Below are 16,791 nucleotides of genomic sequence, written 5' to 3' on the forward strand. Positions count from 1 at the left end.
AGATTTAGTAGAAGCCCTAGGGATCTCATTAGGCAGTGTGAGCAATATTTTGGCTGATGTTTTGGGTTACAGAAAGCTGTGTGCACAATGGGTGCCGCATTCGCTAACTATGGAGCAAAAACACATTCGAATGCAACTTTCTCAGCAACATTTGGAGCGTTTTAGAAAAAATAAAAAGGATTTTGTGCGTTGTTTCATTACTATGGATGAGACTTGGGTCTACCATCATGATCCTGAATCAAAACAAGAGGCTAAGGAGTGGTGTGAACCCGGTACTTCGGCTCTGAAGCGAGTTAGAGTCCAGAAATCGGCCAAGAAGGTGTTAGCATCAGTATTTTGGGATGCAAAAGGAATTTTGTTCGTGGATTATCTCCAAACTGGTAAAACAATAAACTCAGACTATTATTGTAATCTTTTGGACCAGCTGGATGTAAAAATTCATGAGAAAAGACCTGGGGCCTTTCTCGTCATCGTCTCTCGTCTTTCCCAAGCCGGTCGCTGATTGGCTAATCATTTGTTTACGTCTCGAGAGATCGTCGCGTCTCTCTAAACGCGATTCTGGACAACTTTTTCTCTCTTCGCTTCTCTCTTTTATCAGAGACGAGCGGATAGCTGTCTTTCAGCCGGTCTTTCGTCTTTCGCCTCGATTTCGTTATATCCAATATGGACGACTCCATGCTACTCGTGCTATACGATCGCATCACAAAACGTTCCCTATCTCGAGAAAGAGTATTTCGAGATAGAGATAACGCTTTTGATTTAGATGATGATGAATTTCGTTCAAGATTTCGTCTAACGAAAGAAGCTACCGCGTGGCTGTGCAACGAATTGCGGGATGATTTAGTCCGGAGAAAGTCACGGACCGTAATTCTACCAGAAGTTCAGTTATTGATAACCTTACAATTTTTTGCTTCTGGTGGATTTCAAAGAAATGTCGGTGATCACTGCCAACTTAAAGTTGCTCAGTCGACAGTGTCCCGAATTATGCCGTCTGTAGTCAACAGTATCATCCGCCGATTGGGACACACAATTTCTTTTCCTAGGAGTAGAGAACAACAATTGGATGTGTCTTCTAGATTTTTTATCATCAGTCAAATGCCAGGAGTTGTGGGTGAGTAAATTGTTTTTATTTGTTTATTAGAATACAATATAGTATGTAATTACTTTTAGTTTTTTAAATAGCTGTTACAATTTATAATTTTAAAATTAGTGTATAAAATGATAAAGTTTCTTATTTAATTATATGATGATTTTTACTATTTCTTTACTTATTGCAGGAGCTATTGATTGCACTCATATTGCAATCAAGGCACCTCCAGCCTCCAAATATAATGAAGAATCATTTATCAATAGAAAAGGATTTCATTCTATTAATGTTCAAGTTGTAAGTATTTATACAAATTAACCATCTAACTATAAATAAAATTAATGTCTTTAATAAAGTGGTATCTTTAAATTTCTATGTCAAATCACTCATTTCACTATCAATATCACTTGAATACAAGATATTAGAATTGAATAATAGTTGTTTATAAGACTAAAATTATGCTTTTAGGTGTGTGATTCTCAGTTGAGAATTTTGAATATTAACCCATTGTATCCGGGGCGCACGCATGATGCTTTTATCTGGCGAAATTCCACTCTGCGGGAAAATTTTGAAGATGGAGTAATAGGAAGAGGATTATGGTTGCTTGGTAAGCATATATTTCACAAACATATTGTCTTTTGAAGTATTTCGGTGTCATGTAATACCAAACTAAAACAAAAATGTAAAGACATTATTTTCTTATTAATTTGGTATGAAAAAGTAAATACCATTCTCTAAATTATGTTTACAGGAGACAGTGCTTATCCTTTAGAAACATGGCTGCTTACACCTGTAGGTAATCCATCAACAGCTGCAGAATTAAATTACAATGCAGCTCACAGAAAAGCCAGAAACACCATTGAAAGATGTTTTGGTGTTTTAAAGCAGAGGTATGAGAAATTCTCACATTTTTCTTACTAACAATTTACTAATTTTACAAAATTAAATATTAAAATTATTATTTTTAATTATTAGATTTAGATGCCTTGACTTGAAGTCAGCTGGAGGATTACAATATGTTCCAGAAAAATCAGCAAAAATAGTGATGGCTTGTGCTATTTTACATAATATTTGTGTAGCATTTAACATTCCTACAGAAGAAATCTGTGGAAATGATGATGATGATGATGATGATAGCATAAATGAAATAGAACATTCTGCAAATCAGAATGCTGTAAATGTCAGGCAACAGTTAATATTACAGAGATTCTGTTAAAATAAACATGAATGAAAACAGTGAATTAATTTTGTTTCCAGTCTTTATTCTTTAGAGACTAAATAAATAAGTAAACACACTAAGTTATTATTTAGAAATATTTATTTATTATTTATTTCATTTCTAAGTACATTATAAAATAAAAAAAGAGAGACAAAATTGTTTAAATTGGCTAGCAGTACGAACACATCACGCAAACTGAAAAAAAAAGACACACATGTAAATATAAAAATATTGTTTACTCAATAAATTTTTTAAAAAGTATTAAAATGTTAAACAATTATATAAAATAAATACCCTTTGCAGAGTTTGCAAGATTTCTTTGAGAATATTTTTCTCTTCCATTATATTATTTTGTCGTCTTATTAGTTCATTATTTTCTGCTAGGTTTTCATCTATAGATGAAAGCCTACATTAAAAAAAAAATGTATATATATATACACATAAATGACTAGATACTTTTAATGAAACTAGACAAAGCATTTAATCAAAGAGAAATGTTTTAATATTTTTATCTAACTATATTAATATTTTAATCAATGAAGTCAACCTCAAAGTAAAATAAATTCCAAAAAGATTATAAGGTTTACCTTGTTAATAATGAATTTTGATTAGATACAGATTGCTCTATAAATGAAGTTACATTATCTTCATTTGAAGATCGGTGACGACGACGACGACGACGACATCCAGAATCTGGCATTAGAACGGGAAGATTAAAACATTTAATTTTAAAACTAAATAAACTTGAAGTCAAGAAATATAATTACTTGACAATAAATAACTTACTTGCAGATTCAAGATCTTCCCTCTCAACTATTTCACGATGTGGTTCCACATCATTTCCTTCGGGAACTATATTCTGTATCTACGATATATAAATATAAATATATATATATAGACTATATTTAATATATAAAAAATGAATTTATAAATAAAAAGGTATTACTTACATTATGTAAAGGTTCAACGGAACTTGTAGTGCAAGCTCCAAGCTCGTATAAATTTTCTTCTTCCAATCCAAATTCTTCGTTCCCAATTAATGACACCTTTTCTTCAAGATCTGTTAATGGTGGAGTACTTCTTTTCCCTCCACCTGTTCTAAGTATATCTTTCCTTAAAGCAGCCGCTTTACTTTTCGTTCGGGAACGCCACTGACTCCATCTTTTTTTTAATTGTTCCACTTCGATCAGTGGACCATCAGCTAGACAGTTCACTTTATCCCTAATTTCTTGCCATCCATCTCGTAAAGTATTTTTGGAAATATTTCCGTCCAATTTTCCTTTAGCTAAATATGGACGCTTTTGCAACTCGGTTACCAACATTTCCATTTGTTCCGATGATAACATAAGTCGAGACATCTTGATTACCTCGTGCCGTACCACGTGCTCTATATTTTCGTATTCTGCACTTTCGAAAATTGTACAATTTCATTGGTTAAAATTCTATACCGCGTTGCGCGCGCAGATAACCCGAACATGTATAATCAACCGAATAGAATCGTGACGTCAACGACAAAGACGAGATCGTTACGAACGACCAGAATCGCCACTTTGTATGAGAGACGAATTTCGTCTCTCGCTTTGACGTCATTCGTCGGTGAAAGAAGAGACGAGAGATAAGTGACCAGAATACGGCCCCTGGTTTACAGAAGAAAAAAATCATTTTTCATCAAGATAACGCACCCTCTCATACAGCTCAAAAAACCATTGCGAAAATCAGCGAATTAAAATACGAATTGTTGCAACATCCTCCCTATTCGCCAGATTTAGCTCCCTCTGACCTCTGGCTGTTCTCACATCTTAAAAAATTCATGCGTGAGAAACGATTTTCATCGAACGAAGAGGTAATAGCAGCCGTGGAAGCGTATTTCGACAGTCTTCCGGATTCTCACTTCAGGGATGGAATCCATAAATTAGAAGATCACTGGAACAAGTGTACTGAAGTTCAGGGAAATTATATTGAATAATAAAATGTATTTCAAACCATAAAATTGTGTTTTTTTATCGAACGACAAAACTTATTGAACAACCTGGTATATACTGAAAGGAGAGATCAGACCAGAGGTCTGGGTAGCGTAATTGGCAATGCGTCTGTACAGTGAGCAGAAGTGGCGGGTTCGAGTCCCGCTTCGGGCCGATTCTTTTCTTCCAGTTAGGCCTAAATTTATTTAAATTATTTAATTAAAATTCTAAATGGCGCCTAATGCCTAACTCTAGTTCCAAATTATCTTAAAATTATTAATATTGCTATAGCCGCTTTCTAGCCCGATAATTCGGCATTGGTTGGTGTTTTACTTTATGTATAACGGGTTAATTGTTATTTATTTACACAGAAATGAATTATATAATTGAAAAAATTTTATCTGTGATAAATTTTTGTAAATTATAAACAACATTCAAACTGTCATTTTTAACATATTATTTTTTAAAATTTTTTACAACTAAAAGCAACTAGCGAAAAGTAACTTTACTACCATAAACAATGAAAAGTAACGTATATATCTGAATTTTTTCATATGTGTATGATAATAGCTGGATTTTTGCAAATTTTTAAATAATAAATGTGAAATGACCTTGAGTGACTACGGTTGGCAGTGTACTGCGAACAGGAACAGTACAGTGAAAGCCTGATGAGTTTAAAAGTAATAATTTCTTGAATCAAATTGTTAATGAATTTAAAAAATTATGAAAAATTAGTAGAAATAAAATAATGTTAGCTGAATATATTGTAAATCAAAGTAAATTAATTAAATGTAATCAAAAAATAATATGTACTGTTATGTGATTATTATAAGTTTACTTATAATATCTATGAAAATGTATAATGGATGTATGATAAATAACAAATGTAAATTATTAAATTGCTAAAATAATAGTCCCCTGTAACAAGGCTTGCCTTAACGCAAACATCAATATTTATTATTATTATATAACTACATTTTATTTCTATTTCATTTCAATATATAAAAGTCAATACTTACTTTCCACCTAAAACTAACATTTCTGCTTTTCCTAACTCTATCATTTCTAAATTTTTATTTAATAATTCTCCTGGTAAAGAAAATGGGAAATATTCAGAATCGAGAGTGGCAGGTAACGTCAATAAATCGCCAAGCAATTTCCAAAGACAAGAAAATCTCGGTTGAAGACTCACAGCTCTAAAAATAATGGAAATTGAAACATTAAAAAAGAATATGTATATATCATCAGAATAGAGTTATATTATAGTTTTAAGATAATATATTATATTTTAAGAAAATATTATAGTAACAATTAAGACAAATTATATTATAAAATGAATGTGTGTATTTAAAATAAATGATTTTTACTAATTTTTAAACTGGTCACATTATTGCATCTCTGTATTTTTTTTTGTACATTACTCTGCTAGGTTAATGTCAAGGTAGGGAGTTTGTAATAATACAGTATGGAAATACTAATGGTTGAGACCAGACATCATTCAAAACCATTGCCAATTAAGTTTCTAGTGATGCTTTGGTTACAACCACTCATCACTGTCACATGATGGTTAATTAATAACCAAAAATTATATCTAATGGGTGAAGATGAGTGAGGGCTGTTAAATTTAAGTTAAACACTTTCCAAAAATGTAAAATTATAAAAAATGTTCTGAACTCCAAAACTGGGCAGCACTGTTTGTTGAAAACTCCCTACCTTGACATTAATCCAGAAGAGTGATGTACAGAAAAACAAACATTTTTGGCTACTTCTAAGACCTTCTTTAGGTCACAAATTTCAAATAGATGGAATGCCCAATGCTTCAATGTTCAAATGTGTCAAATGCAGAAAACTTTCACATAAATTTGAATTTAAAATCCTCTAAAATCGACCAATAGGATGCGTCCAAGTGTAGAAGTTGTAGATCACTCTGTATATCACTCTGCTGGGTTAATGTCAAAGTAGAGAGTTTTACAATGTAAAATTATATACTTCAAAAAAGCTTTGAGGAAATTGTTGTGATAATATGAAGATCACATAATTTACTGTAATTGTTGTCTTCTCACTAATTCACTAAAATGTGTATCTATTATTAATGATAACATCATTCATACAACTACTATATTCACCAGTTAGTATTTCTAAACATATTCTAAATGAAAGGTTATGTATCTATAATCAAACAAGGAAAATTCAGCAAGTATAACTTAATCATTCACTTTAAAAGACAAATCAGTAGATTAAAAATAAGATTTTAAAATTTCTGATTTGAATTTTCTTACTTTTGGATGGTTCAGAAGTCTAAAAAAAATGATAATTGCCATTATCAGTATATTGTTTGTGGAATGTAAAAATGAAGAATTTGATTTCATATGGATTTGTCTGTAAAATTCACAAATTTAAATAAATTCTGCTCACATTATCTATAATTATATCTGTCTATCTTGAAACTCATGGAAATTAAAAAAACATTTGAGAGGTTTCTACACTGTGTAGAAACCTCCATATCTTAAATTTTTTAGTTAGAAAGAATAATAGGTTTGATTGAAAATACAGTATTTTATTAATGCAATAGCAAGTACAGTATATATCTGTATTAAGTATAAATAAAACATTTTTGACATACCTTAACAGAAATAGTTTGTCAATAGTTTCTGATGCCTGATTTTCTTTAACCGATAAGATGCAAGCCAAACTCGTAACCAATCGGAGAAAAGCAGCATTAATTGCAACTAAAATATGTACCGTATCGCAAGAGGTATTTCTCAATTACAATTTATGTTATAAAAATGTAGTTGCCAAGCTTTGAATCTGTTAACGGACACTTTAGTTCATGTTTTGGGAGAAAATTATTTGAGATAAATATAGAAAATGTATTAAATTCAGGCTGAAAATGCAGTGTAAAAAATAAATTTTGAGATCGACAGGTTCAATTGCATGTTAAATCAATTGTAATTTCAAAAAAGTGCTGTATTAATTAACTGGATATAACAAATTTTTGTAGACAAAATGCTTTTTTCAACAAAAGTGCTTTTCTTTATTTCACAATCATGATAAAGTGCAGTCAATCAGACACTAGGCATCTTTTCATCCTTTATTAATTCTTTTTTAGTTGATATGCATTTCAGGCTCACAATGCCCCTGCAGTCAACCCTCCTTAGTCAACTATTTTTAAAATGTACAGTATATGGCTATTACATAGCATTAAATTGTTAAGATAACACATATAATTTGTTGTTTTCTCATTGATTTCTGTACATTTTTGCCGTATATAGAAAAAAAAGTAATAAAATGTGGTAAAAAAGTGCTTTTTATCAATGCAATAGCTTTAGAGAGTGTATTGAAAAATAAAGCAATTCTATATCTATTATAGAAAATTTGTTAAATGATGAAAGAATGGGCTTGAACTAGCATCATTAAAAATTCTTCCTTTTTACTGCTGTTGTATAATTAAACTAGCAGGTAGGCCCAGTGTTGCTCGGGCAAAAGTAATGATAGCGAAGATTAAGATTATTACGTTATAGTCAACCTTACTCGTTTTCACAGAATGAAAGAATTGGGTCCCCCTGTTTCCAGACTAATTAGAGAATTTTTAGATGGGACTAAAAATATGTTTGATTTCTCATTAAAAACGAAAAAAACTGCATCTGCGTCTTGCATGTCGCTTTCTCTTAATAATTCCATTGTTACCTAACACTTCCATTGTTGATAGAAGTGTGAAAATTCGAACCCGCCGGAACCAAGCCGTTAATAATAAAATATTTTATTGCTTGGTTCCCACGGAGAAAATATGAATCATGAGGAACAACATTCGAATAATGCTGGTTGGTGAAACTGAGAAACGTGACCGAGACGATAAAAGGGGCGACGAGAGAGGAAAAGGGGTCGGTTACATAGTGTCCCTTGGCTAGTGTGTGTGCGTCCCGACGTCTACGAAAGAATACCTGAGGATATCTGAACCCCGTCACAAGAACGAAAGAATTAAGAGGTATGACTTCCCCAAAGTCGTGTAAACTCTCCCTCCGCATATCTGAACTTAAGCGACAGTCGTGCGCCTCTTTTGTAATTGTAACGTTAGCCTAAATAAATTGTTGTTGTTGTTATTATCCGTTGGCTATGTCTTTTATTCGGGTATCGTCACCGCCGCTCTATCGTCGGACCCATCCACTTCCTCCACTTGCGTAACGCGTAATGCGTATCCCCTCCGAACCGCCATCTTGACGTGGGCAGGTCTAACGGACCTGTTAGCCGAAAAAAGGGAGGTTCATCCACCTCCCGGCGCAGCCACAGAAGTGTTAAGCCTTAATCCTGTCCCTCTCCCCCGTGGGGAGGAATTTAGAAAAATCCCTTCTTAGTGTGCGTTCTCATGACATACCCTAACTGTGTACCAAATTTCAGCTCCTAACCATTTGGGCTCTGCGCTGATCATTATTATTATTATTATCAACTTGTCTGGATTATACATATAGATGTAATAAATGTAACATGGTATCAAAATTGCTTAAAAATGGAGAGAAAATAATACATTAATAATTCTTCTAGTTAATTTGGTTGATAATTGTTTTCTTTTATCAACTGAACACAAGACAGTATATAATCCGAGTCTTAAATAATATTTTGAAAGAAGACATATCAATAAACAAAATCAAATCTATATTTTATGAGCAATTATTTATTATGACATTGTCACAATGATGGGCTGCAATTTGTACTCATATTTTTACTTAATTTAATTTAAAATATATGCTCTCCACCTCAAATTAGTAGTAGGGGCTTGCCTCTATACATGATACTTTCCCTTTAACAATAGTCATGCTGGTCATCAATCTAACACCTTTTGAGGGAAATAACGTGACTTTCGGTTTGCATCGGAAGTTTGTATATAGAGTAGCACATCGATTATCCAACTCAATTGGGGACTGGGGTTGGTCGGATAACTGAAAAAACGGATAACCGAAAAGTATGAAAAAATACATTACTAGTATAGTATATTAGTATATCCCATGTAATTAGTATATTAGTGTATTGCTATTAACCTACTTTGCATTGAATTTTCATTGATGTTAAGCCAAACAAAATTATTTTTTAAATAATAATCATTGCTATTGTATCGTTAAAAATTATTTCTTTATTTTGCACAAAATAAACACAGTACTGTACTGTATATTGAAAAATATAAAACAAAAAAAGTATATTCAGGTTACATATTTTACATAAAGTAGGCCTATACATTAGAAAAAAAAGTCCAAAATTTTCTTTTGCTTCACAGCTGACACTAATTTTTTTTTTGCCACTAAATCTCGCACACATTTTAAAAACAGCAATTGGATAACGTCACATTCTTCTTGCTGTTCTAACCACTTCATAGCTGTCTCAAGGCCGTGAAAAGCTTCCTCACTAGATTGTCCTTTTTCAAAGTTGTCGTTGCTAGGTTCTACCTCATCGTCACAAGGGTCTTGGTTGTCGATGACACTGGCGATGATTTCATTGCCCGACAATATTTGATAGCCAGGGTCGTCGGCATCACATTCAAGCCAGTCTTGAATGTTTTCGTTGTCGCATTATTTAAATTCATAACATTCTTTAATCAGCCCACACAGATGTGATACAAATTGGCTGTTCGGTGGTTCTTCAGGTGCAGTGATAGACTCATCTGATGGTAGGAGCTTATTCCAAGCTGTTACTAGTGTAGTGTCCTTGACAGTAGCCCAAGCATCTGCTGCCATGTACTGTACATAGCATCTTTCAAGTTAATTTCAGTGAACACTTGCTGAATTGTTTTTCACATTCTTCCCCGAGCATTACCATACGCAACAATGCCTTTCTGTAATATCGTTTGAAGCTTTCAATAACTCCTTGGTCCATTGGTTGAGGACTGGAGTAAGGTTGGGAGGCAAGGAAACAACTTTAAACTTTCCGTTTTCTCTTTCCAGTGAAATGTTTGAGGGATGACTTGGGGCATTATCAATCAACAACAAAACATTTCCAGTATTCCCAGTTTTAAGCTGATGCTTTTTGACTTCAGGGATAAATACAGTGCCATACCATTCTATAAAAATGCTTGTATCATCCATAAATTCTTTTGACTTTTGTAGATGACTGGTAATTCTTTTATTCCCTTAAAGCACCATGGATTTTTAGACTTTCCTACGATTAGCAAAGGTAGCTTGTGTGTTCCAGTAACATTTCCACATACCATAACAGTAATGCATGATTTGCTTGCCTTAAAACCAGGTGCAGACATTTCATTCTTAAAAACTAGGGTTTTTGTTGGCATTTTCTTCCAGTACAAACCAGTTTCATCTGCATTGTAGACATTGGTTTTTTTGTAACCATTCTTATCAATCATGTTTTTAAAAGACTTTTTCAAACATTCAGCTGATTCAGTATCATCCGACAATTTTTTGCCCTGGATGTCCAATTCCCTAATTCCATGCGTAGATTTGAAATGCATAAGCCAGTCGGTACTCGCTTGAAAATCAGCGTTACCCCCTAATTTCTTGTTCATTTGAAGAGCTTTTTCACAAATCAAAGGGCTACTTATTGGTTGTCCTTGGCTATGTACCTGCATGAACCAAGTGTAAACTGCAGTGTCCAAATTCTTGTTTTCTGCCATTTTCATCGTTTTTCTGTGCAAGCTTCCATCCTCACTGTCAAGTACACTCGCAAATTTTTTAATGGCATCACTGTTCTTTTTAATGTCTGTTATTGTGGTTTTTCCAACTCCATATTTCCGAGCTAAGCTTAATTTACTAGCACCACTTTTCAACTGATCTATTTGATCTATATGATTTAAGTTTATTGGAAACACTGAGAACAACGCATTTACATTTAGTTGCTATTGCGAACGGTACAACAACTACAGCACGATCTGTTACAAGAGTGAAATTCACAGATCCAAAATTTATATCTCCGACGAAAATGGATTCCGATTCAGCACAACACACAGTCCTCAGAAAAATTCACACAAAACAAACAACCACTCATAATTAGAAAATTAAGCCTCATTTAAATACTCTCTTATATGGTTGAGCCAGTGTTGCCAGCTAAAACATGCAAAAATTTAACAAAAATAATATCAAAGTAGCCAAGACATAGCCAAATATTGTAGTGCCACATCACTAGCGGACATTTGAATTTGTCAACTAGAATGCGGTCGGATAATCGATGCTCTACGGTAGTTAATCAGGGCCTCCCGCCCCTATGGTTTCCATGTCCGGTATGGCTTTTGCCGCTTTATGACCATTCCGACATTTAAGAGTAAACAATCAAATAAAAACAAAAAGAAAATACATTTTTGAAATAATAATCCATGTTATTGTTATGGCTAAGAGCAAGAAACATTTATAATTGCTATCACTTTAGACAATAAAACAAATACATCTTCACTGAACTGAAGAACTGCAACTAATAGGTATGACAAATGTGTCAGAACACGACTAATATAAAACAGAAGAAATATGACATTACTTGTTGAAAATCCTAATACAATAATATAACAACAAATGCATAAAAATATAATAAAATCTTAACTTGTAATAATTTAAGTGAAAGAAATTCAACTTTATAGATTACAATATAAATGACATCTTTGGTTCTAAATTTTATTTTATTCTATCTTCTACATAAAATAAAAAGCTGTTAACCCTGAAACAAAACTTAAAGAAGCAACTAATATGTGATTGCAAATAATCAAAAAATATTTAAAATTTTTAAAATATTAAAGTAATTATTTACAAATTCATTATTTATTTATTCATTATTAGTCTAATTGATTAAATTAAATTAAATGATTTCTACATGATTAAATTACTGAATTTTGAAATTAGTCATTCTTTTGTTCTTAATATCTTAAAATCCTAATATTAGAGAAAACTAAAAAATTATACATAGATGTAAATAAAAGTAATTTGACACATTAATTATCATTATTCAATTATTTAATAATTATTTTTACCTTGATAATATACAAATTGCATCTCGACAACAATCTTTAAATCGTCCAAAGAAACATTCATTCAGATAATATTTTGCATGAGATAAAAATGACTCCGCTAATCCTTAATTGTAAAAATTTTAATATTAAAATAATTTATACTTCAACAACGAAAAATTACAATAAAATGCTGACTTACCTTTAAATGCTGCAATATAGAATGGTTCTATTTTAAGAATGTTTTGAAATTCTTTAATTGCATCTGTATAGATGCCTGTAATTAGTAGAATTTGAGCTGCACTGTGAGATATTAAAGATATTATTAAAAAATATTTTCAAGATTAAAAGCAACAAAATATTCTTACCAATAACGGGAGTGTAAATTTGACGGGTTGAGTTCGACAGCTTTTTGGAACGATTTCAGTGCAGAATTGTAACTACCTCTAAGCAAATAAGCTTCTCCGATAGTTTCCCAGCACTGACTAAAAATTTTACCGTGTCAATTATAAGTTAAATAAACAGATTTCACATTTACCTAGGGAAAATTCTACCTGTCTGTAGGATCACAATGAAGTGCACCTTGAAGTGTGTCTATTGCAAGTGAGATATTTTCATGGTGTAAGTAATATAATCCAAGTCTAAATCTTGCCCATTTAGCACTAAAATTTATGATAAATAATCTTAAAATATCTTTAATTTATTATTTATTAAGTAAATAAAAAATTCTTGAAAAATTATTATAAACTAAATTTTTGTATACATCAATATCATCAATTGCCAAACATCATGATCATATATTAAATTACTAATATAAATTTTAAATTTACCTTCCTATTGGTGATTGTTTAACAACTTTTTGCAACACTTGAAGATTAGTTTCCTGTAATTAAACAAAATTTAGAACAATTCAGTTAAGTAGCAACTTAGAAACTGTATAGTAATTTACATATCTAAATAAATTTAATTTGCATGTTTATTACAGAATTTTATACTTATATATATATATATATAAAATCAAAACTTTCTACAAAAATTACAATTTGCTTTATACACTTTGTTTTAGAAAATTATGTATCTTGAAGAAAGTGTTCTATTGCTATGAAACTTGTCACATGCAATGAGTATGTAAAGCTGAAGAAACACTTTGTCATTGCAAAAGGATTTTTAATTAGAGCACAGTGCCAACGTAATAGTCGTGTGTTAGTACGATACATGGTAAAACCTCCTCTGACAGTGATACAGTCTGGATCTCTGGTGTAATGTGAAGTCAAACAACAGTCTAATGTCTTGTGACAGATTCTGCCAGATATTCTTTAATTGCTGGGCTAGTATGTTCATATTCCATGACAATTGCAACTGCCTTCCTAGCATATGCCACACAAGCTTGATTAGCAAGAGGTCTGAGGATGTGGGTGGAAGAGTATGAACATCTTAATGACATTGTTTAGATATTCTTGTTGTTTGAGGTCTGGGATTATCATGCTGGTAAATAGCCCTGGAAGGTGTGATGTCAACATGTCTAGCATTACTAGGGGAGGTCATAAGAGACGACTGCCCAGACTAATACCAGGTATGATGCACTCGACTACTGCAGTTGGAACACACCACTGCCTCTATAAACAGATAAGATGATTGTCTGCACCTAGAGAAAAGCAAGAGTAATCATTAAACACTTTATGATTCCAGTTGGACACCGTCCGAGATTCCTGGCAACGCCATCACTCCAGACATTAGCTACCTGCATTAAAAGGAGTGGTAGACATCTTAGGAGATGGGAGGAATGTAGTCATATCTCTTCCAAGCATTGCCAAATGGCACCTCTTAGCTGCATAGAAGAAACTATTTGCCTTTGGTCAAAGAACAGGAATGCCATTGGTGTTGTAATTGCTGCTCTCCTGATTGCACAACCCATCCAGCACTTATCACTCTGGAACATCCAGACCCTTTGTGCTGGTTGTGTGCACTCCGAGACCCATTGTTGCCATCGTTATCTTATTGCCACAGTGCTTCAACCAAGATGACAGCTGACATATCTGCATAACCTGGCTTTTCTTAAGCCTTTGACACCACCTCTCTCAAATTCACTTAGTTGCATGTACTGCCAGTGGAGGTGTTGTTGAGGCATCTTTACAGACTACACAGTGTTCCCTAGAAATTTTCTTAATTTTTGCCAATCCTTTAGCTAAACTGAATTTATTTTCTGACTGAAGATATCAATTGCCACTGCACACAATTGGTATTTCTATGGTAATGATTTTATATTATACATAATTTTAATAAGGTGCAATACATTTAAAATAATAAAAAAAGTACTGAAGAATAAAGAAAAGTACAAAAGAGATAAAGCCTGATTCCAACTTTCTTTTGACAACTTTTGACTATTTTCTAAATCCAATTTATTTATTTGCGTTGTCCATTTTCAGGTTTCTTTTGCACCAAGATATTATTGCCAATTTGAATTTTATTGCTACCATAGATCTTTTGTTATCTTTGTTTAGCTCTCTCATGCGCCGGTATAGCGTCCATCATCTGTGGACTAACGTTATCATCGGTGGCACACCCCTCGTCGTCAGTCGACCTGCCCTTCCAAACTGTTAAAAGTGCTGTAACTGCTTCGAGCCTTGTTGAAGTAAAGAGGGAACAGAGCCTAATTCCAACTTCCCTTTGACAATTTTTGATTATTTTCTAAATCTGATTTATTTATTTGCATTACTGATTTTCAGATTAGTTACTATTTTTTACATTTATTTTGTCTTTTACTTAGTTAGTTGTCAATTAACCTTCTTGGAGTTTTGTGGAGTTTGGCTCTGTCTCCTTCTTGTGCCTTTTACAATGTATCTTTTGATGCATTTTTGATATTTCTGTAAATTGCAGATTTACAGATTTGTATACTTAAATTTTGTAAACTTGAGATTGTTTTTATTAATATATTTTAAGTTTTATTTTTAATTTAAACCTGTATTTGAGAATAAAAAGGTTTTGGATTTTTTTTTAAAACGTGAGGTCTATAAAAAAGAAGACCTGGAATAAAAGAACGCCCTGGGTCAGTTCTTTTATTCCAGAAGGTTCTAAATTTATTTAAGACTCTACTAACTTGTGCTCATTTTTGATCTTTACATATTCATTGAAACATGGGAGATACCATACTCACAAGATATTTTGTACATTATTGAAACTTTGGGGTTCAATTCTACCTCGATGTCCCAAACTACTCAATGTGGTGGAGGAATTATGGCTGCATTTTACAATCGCACATACATAGAAATTTTGAATATTGAACTCTATTTTATTCATTAGAATTGACCAACTTCAGTGTTACATCATAATAGTTTATGTCCCCATCCTAAGCATTATGTTATTTTTGCTTTCCTTGAGCAGTTTCTTTTTTTGTTTCAGCCCATACAGGATTATGAGTTTTTCCTTTGCAATGATTTTAATCTTACCAATATTTTACGGCATTCCTTGTTTCCTTCATATTCCTGTTCAGATGGAGCAGAAAACTACTTCCTAAATAATATCTTTTACTTTTTTGGTTATAAATAATTCAGTAAATTTCCCCACTCATAATAATTCCTTTTTGGATTTGGTTTTTCCTTCCATTCTTTTCATTTTTTAATTACAATTAATCTGACTCCAGGTTTTTCTTTGCATTATCAAGCTATTCAAATAATTGTTCATAGAGATTGTGATTCTTATATACATCAAAGTAGTTTTATTAATATTCCTATCTGGTCTGCAGTCAAGTGACATCAGCTTTCTGTTTATCTTAGCTCTTGTAACTGGTTTTTATTCTTTGCTCTTCCTACAATATCAAACAGAAATTACACAATATCTTTATTGGAGAAATACCTACCATATAAATGTATTAATACAGCTAGTCAAAAAAGTTTTGAAAAGATTACGTAATCATACTAGGACTTTGTGGTGGCGACGGAAAAGAGACAGCATCCCCAGAATCATTGTATTTATATCACATAGCTATTAAGAGTTATCAGAGTAAATGTAAAACTCAATATTTGAATTATTTTCAAAGAATTGTTTCTGATTTTGTCTGTGACCCTAAAACATTTTGGCATAACATCCTTAGACTCTCTAAATCAAAGATGAAACATCACAATTTTATAGAAATGATCACATTTTCAGTGTTTATAGTAATATTAAGTCATGTTACTTTAACTTACTCCAGAAACTCAGTATAAAACATTACAAGTGGAGAATATTGGTGCATGCAATTCGGGATATACTACTTCTAAAAATTTATTTACCTTTTCTGCACTTACAAAAGTCATAGATTCTCTTGTTACTTCCACTTATAGTCCTGATTGATTTCCATCTATTTTTTATAAAATACTCGCTCGTGTGATAGCCTCTTTATTTCTTCATCTGTTTCCCCAGATTTCGGACTCTGGATATATTCCCGTCCAATGGGCCTGCTCTGTGATTTCTGTTGTTCCAAAAATAGAAATGAATTCCCATCGACTGATTACATTAGCTCTGACAATGTTAAAATTGTTTGAAACCTGTTTGTACAAAATTATGTGTTTTCCAATTATTACCCATTTATGTCCTGTCCAACATTCAGCTTTAGACC

The 16,791-nt window shown here is 32.4% G+C and overlaps 3 protein-coding genes across 4 annotated transcripts in view; 2 read left to right on the plus strand and 1 right to left on the minus strand.

Moving 5' to 3' along the window:
• Positions 1-16,791, plus strand: part of LOC136990728 (serine incorporator 5-like) — a 217,367-nt gene that overhangs the window by 38,169 nt on the left and 162,407 nt on the right. The window lies entirely within an intron of this gene.
• The window catches only part of LOC136990714 (tetratricopeptide repeat protein 37), a 122,108-nt gene that overhangs the window by 30,910 nt on the left and 74,407 nt on the right, over positions 1-16,791 (minus strand). For both annotated transcript variants that reach the window (XM_067289128.1, XM_067289129.1), the window contains exons 17-22: positions 13,028-13,080; positions 12,752-12,859; positions 12,566-12,682; positions 12,400-12,500; positions 12,222-12,324; positions 5,287-5,463 (exon numbers count right to left, since the gene is read on the minus strand). In XM_067289128.1, the coding sequence (XP_067145229.1) occupies positions 5,287-5,463; positions 12,222-12,324; positions 12,400-12,500; positions 12,566-12,682; positions 12,752-12,859; positions 13,028-13,080 (659 nt within the window). The remainder of the gene's footprint in view (positions 1-5,286; positions 5,464-12,221; positions 12,325-12,399; positions 12,501-12,565; positions 12,683-12,751; positions 12,860-13,027; positions 13,081-16,791) is intronic.
• Positions 664-2,303, plus strand: LOC136990762 (putative nuclease HARBI1). Its single transcript, XM_067289198.1, has 5 exons — positions 664-1,111; positions 1,278-1,384; positions 1,556-1,694; positions 1,839-1,977; positions 2,063-2,303. The coding sequence occupies exons 1-5, from the start codon at positions 664-666 to the stop codon at positions 2,301-2,303; spliced, it is 1,074 nt and encodes a 357-aa protein (XP_067145299.1).

Source organism: Centruroides vittatus, unplaced genomic scaffold (genome assembly GCF_030686945.1).
Source record: "Centruroides vittatus isolate TY-2023 unplaced genomic scaffold, ASM3068694v2 contig_134, whole genome shotgun sequence".
NCBI lineage: Eukaryota > Metazoa > Arthropoda > Arachnida > Scorpiones > Buthidae > Centruroides > Centruroides vittatus.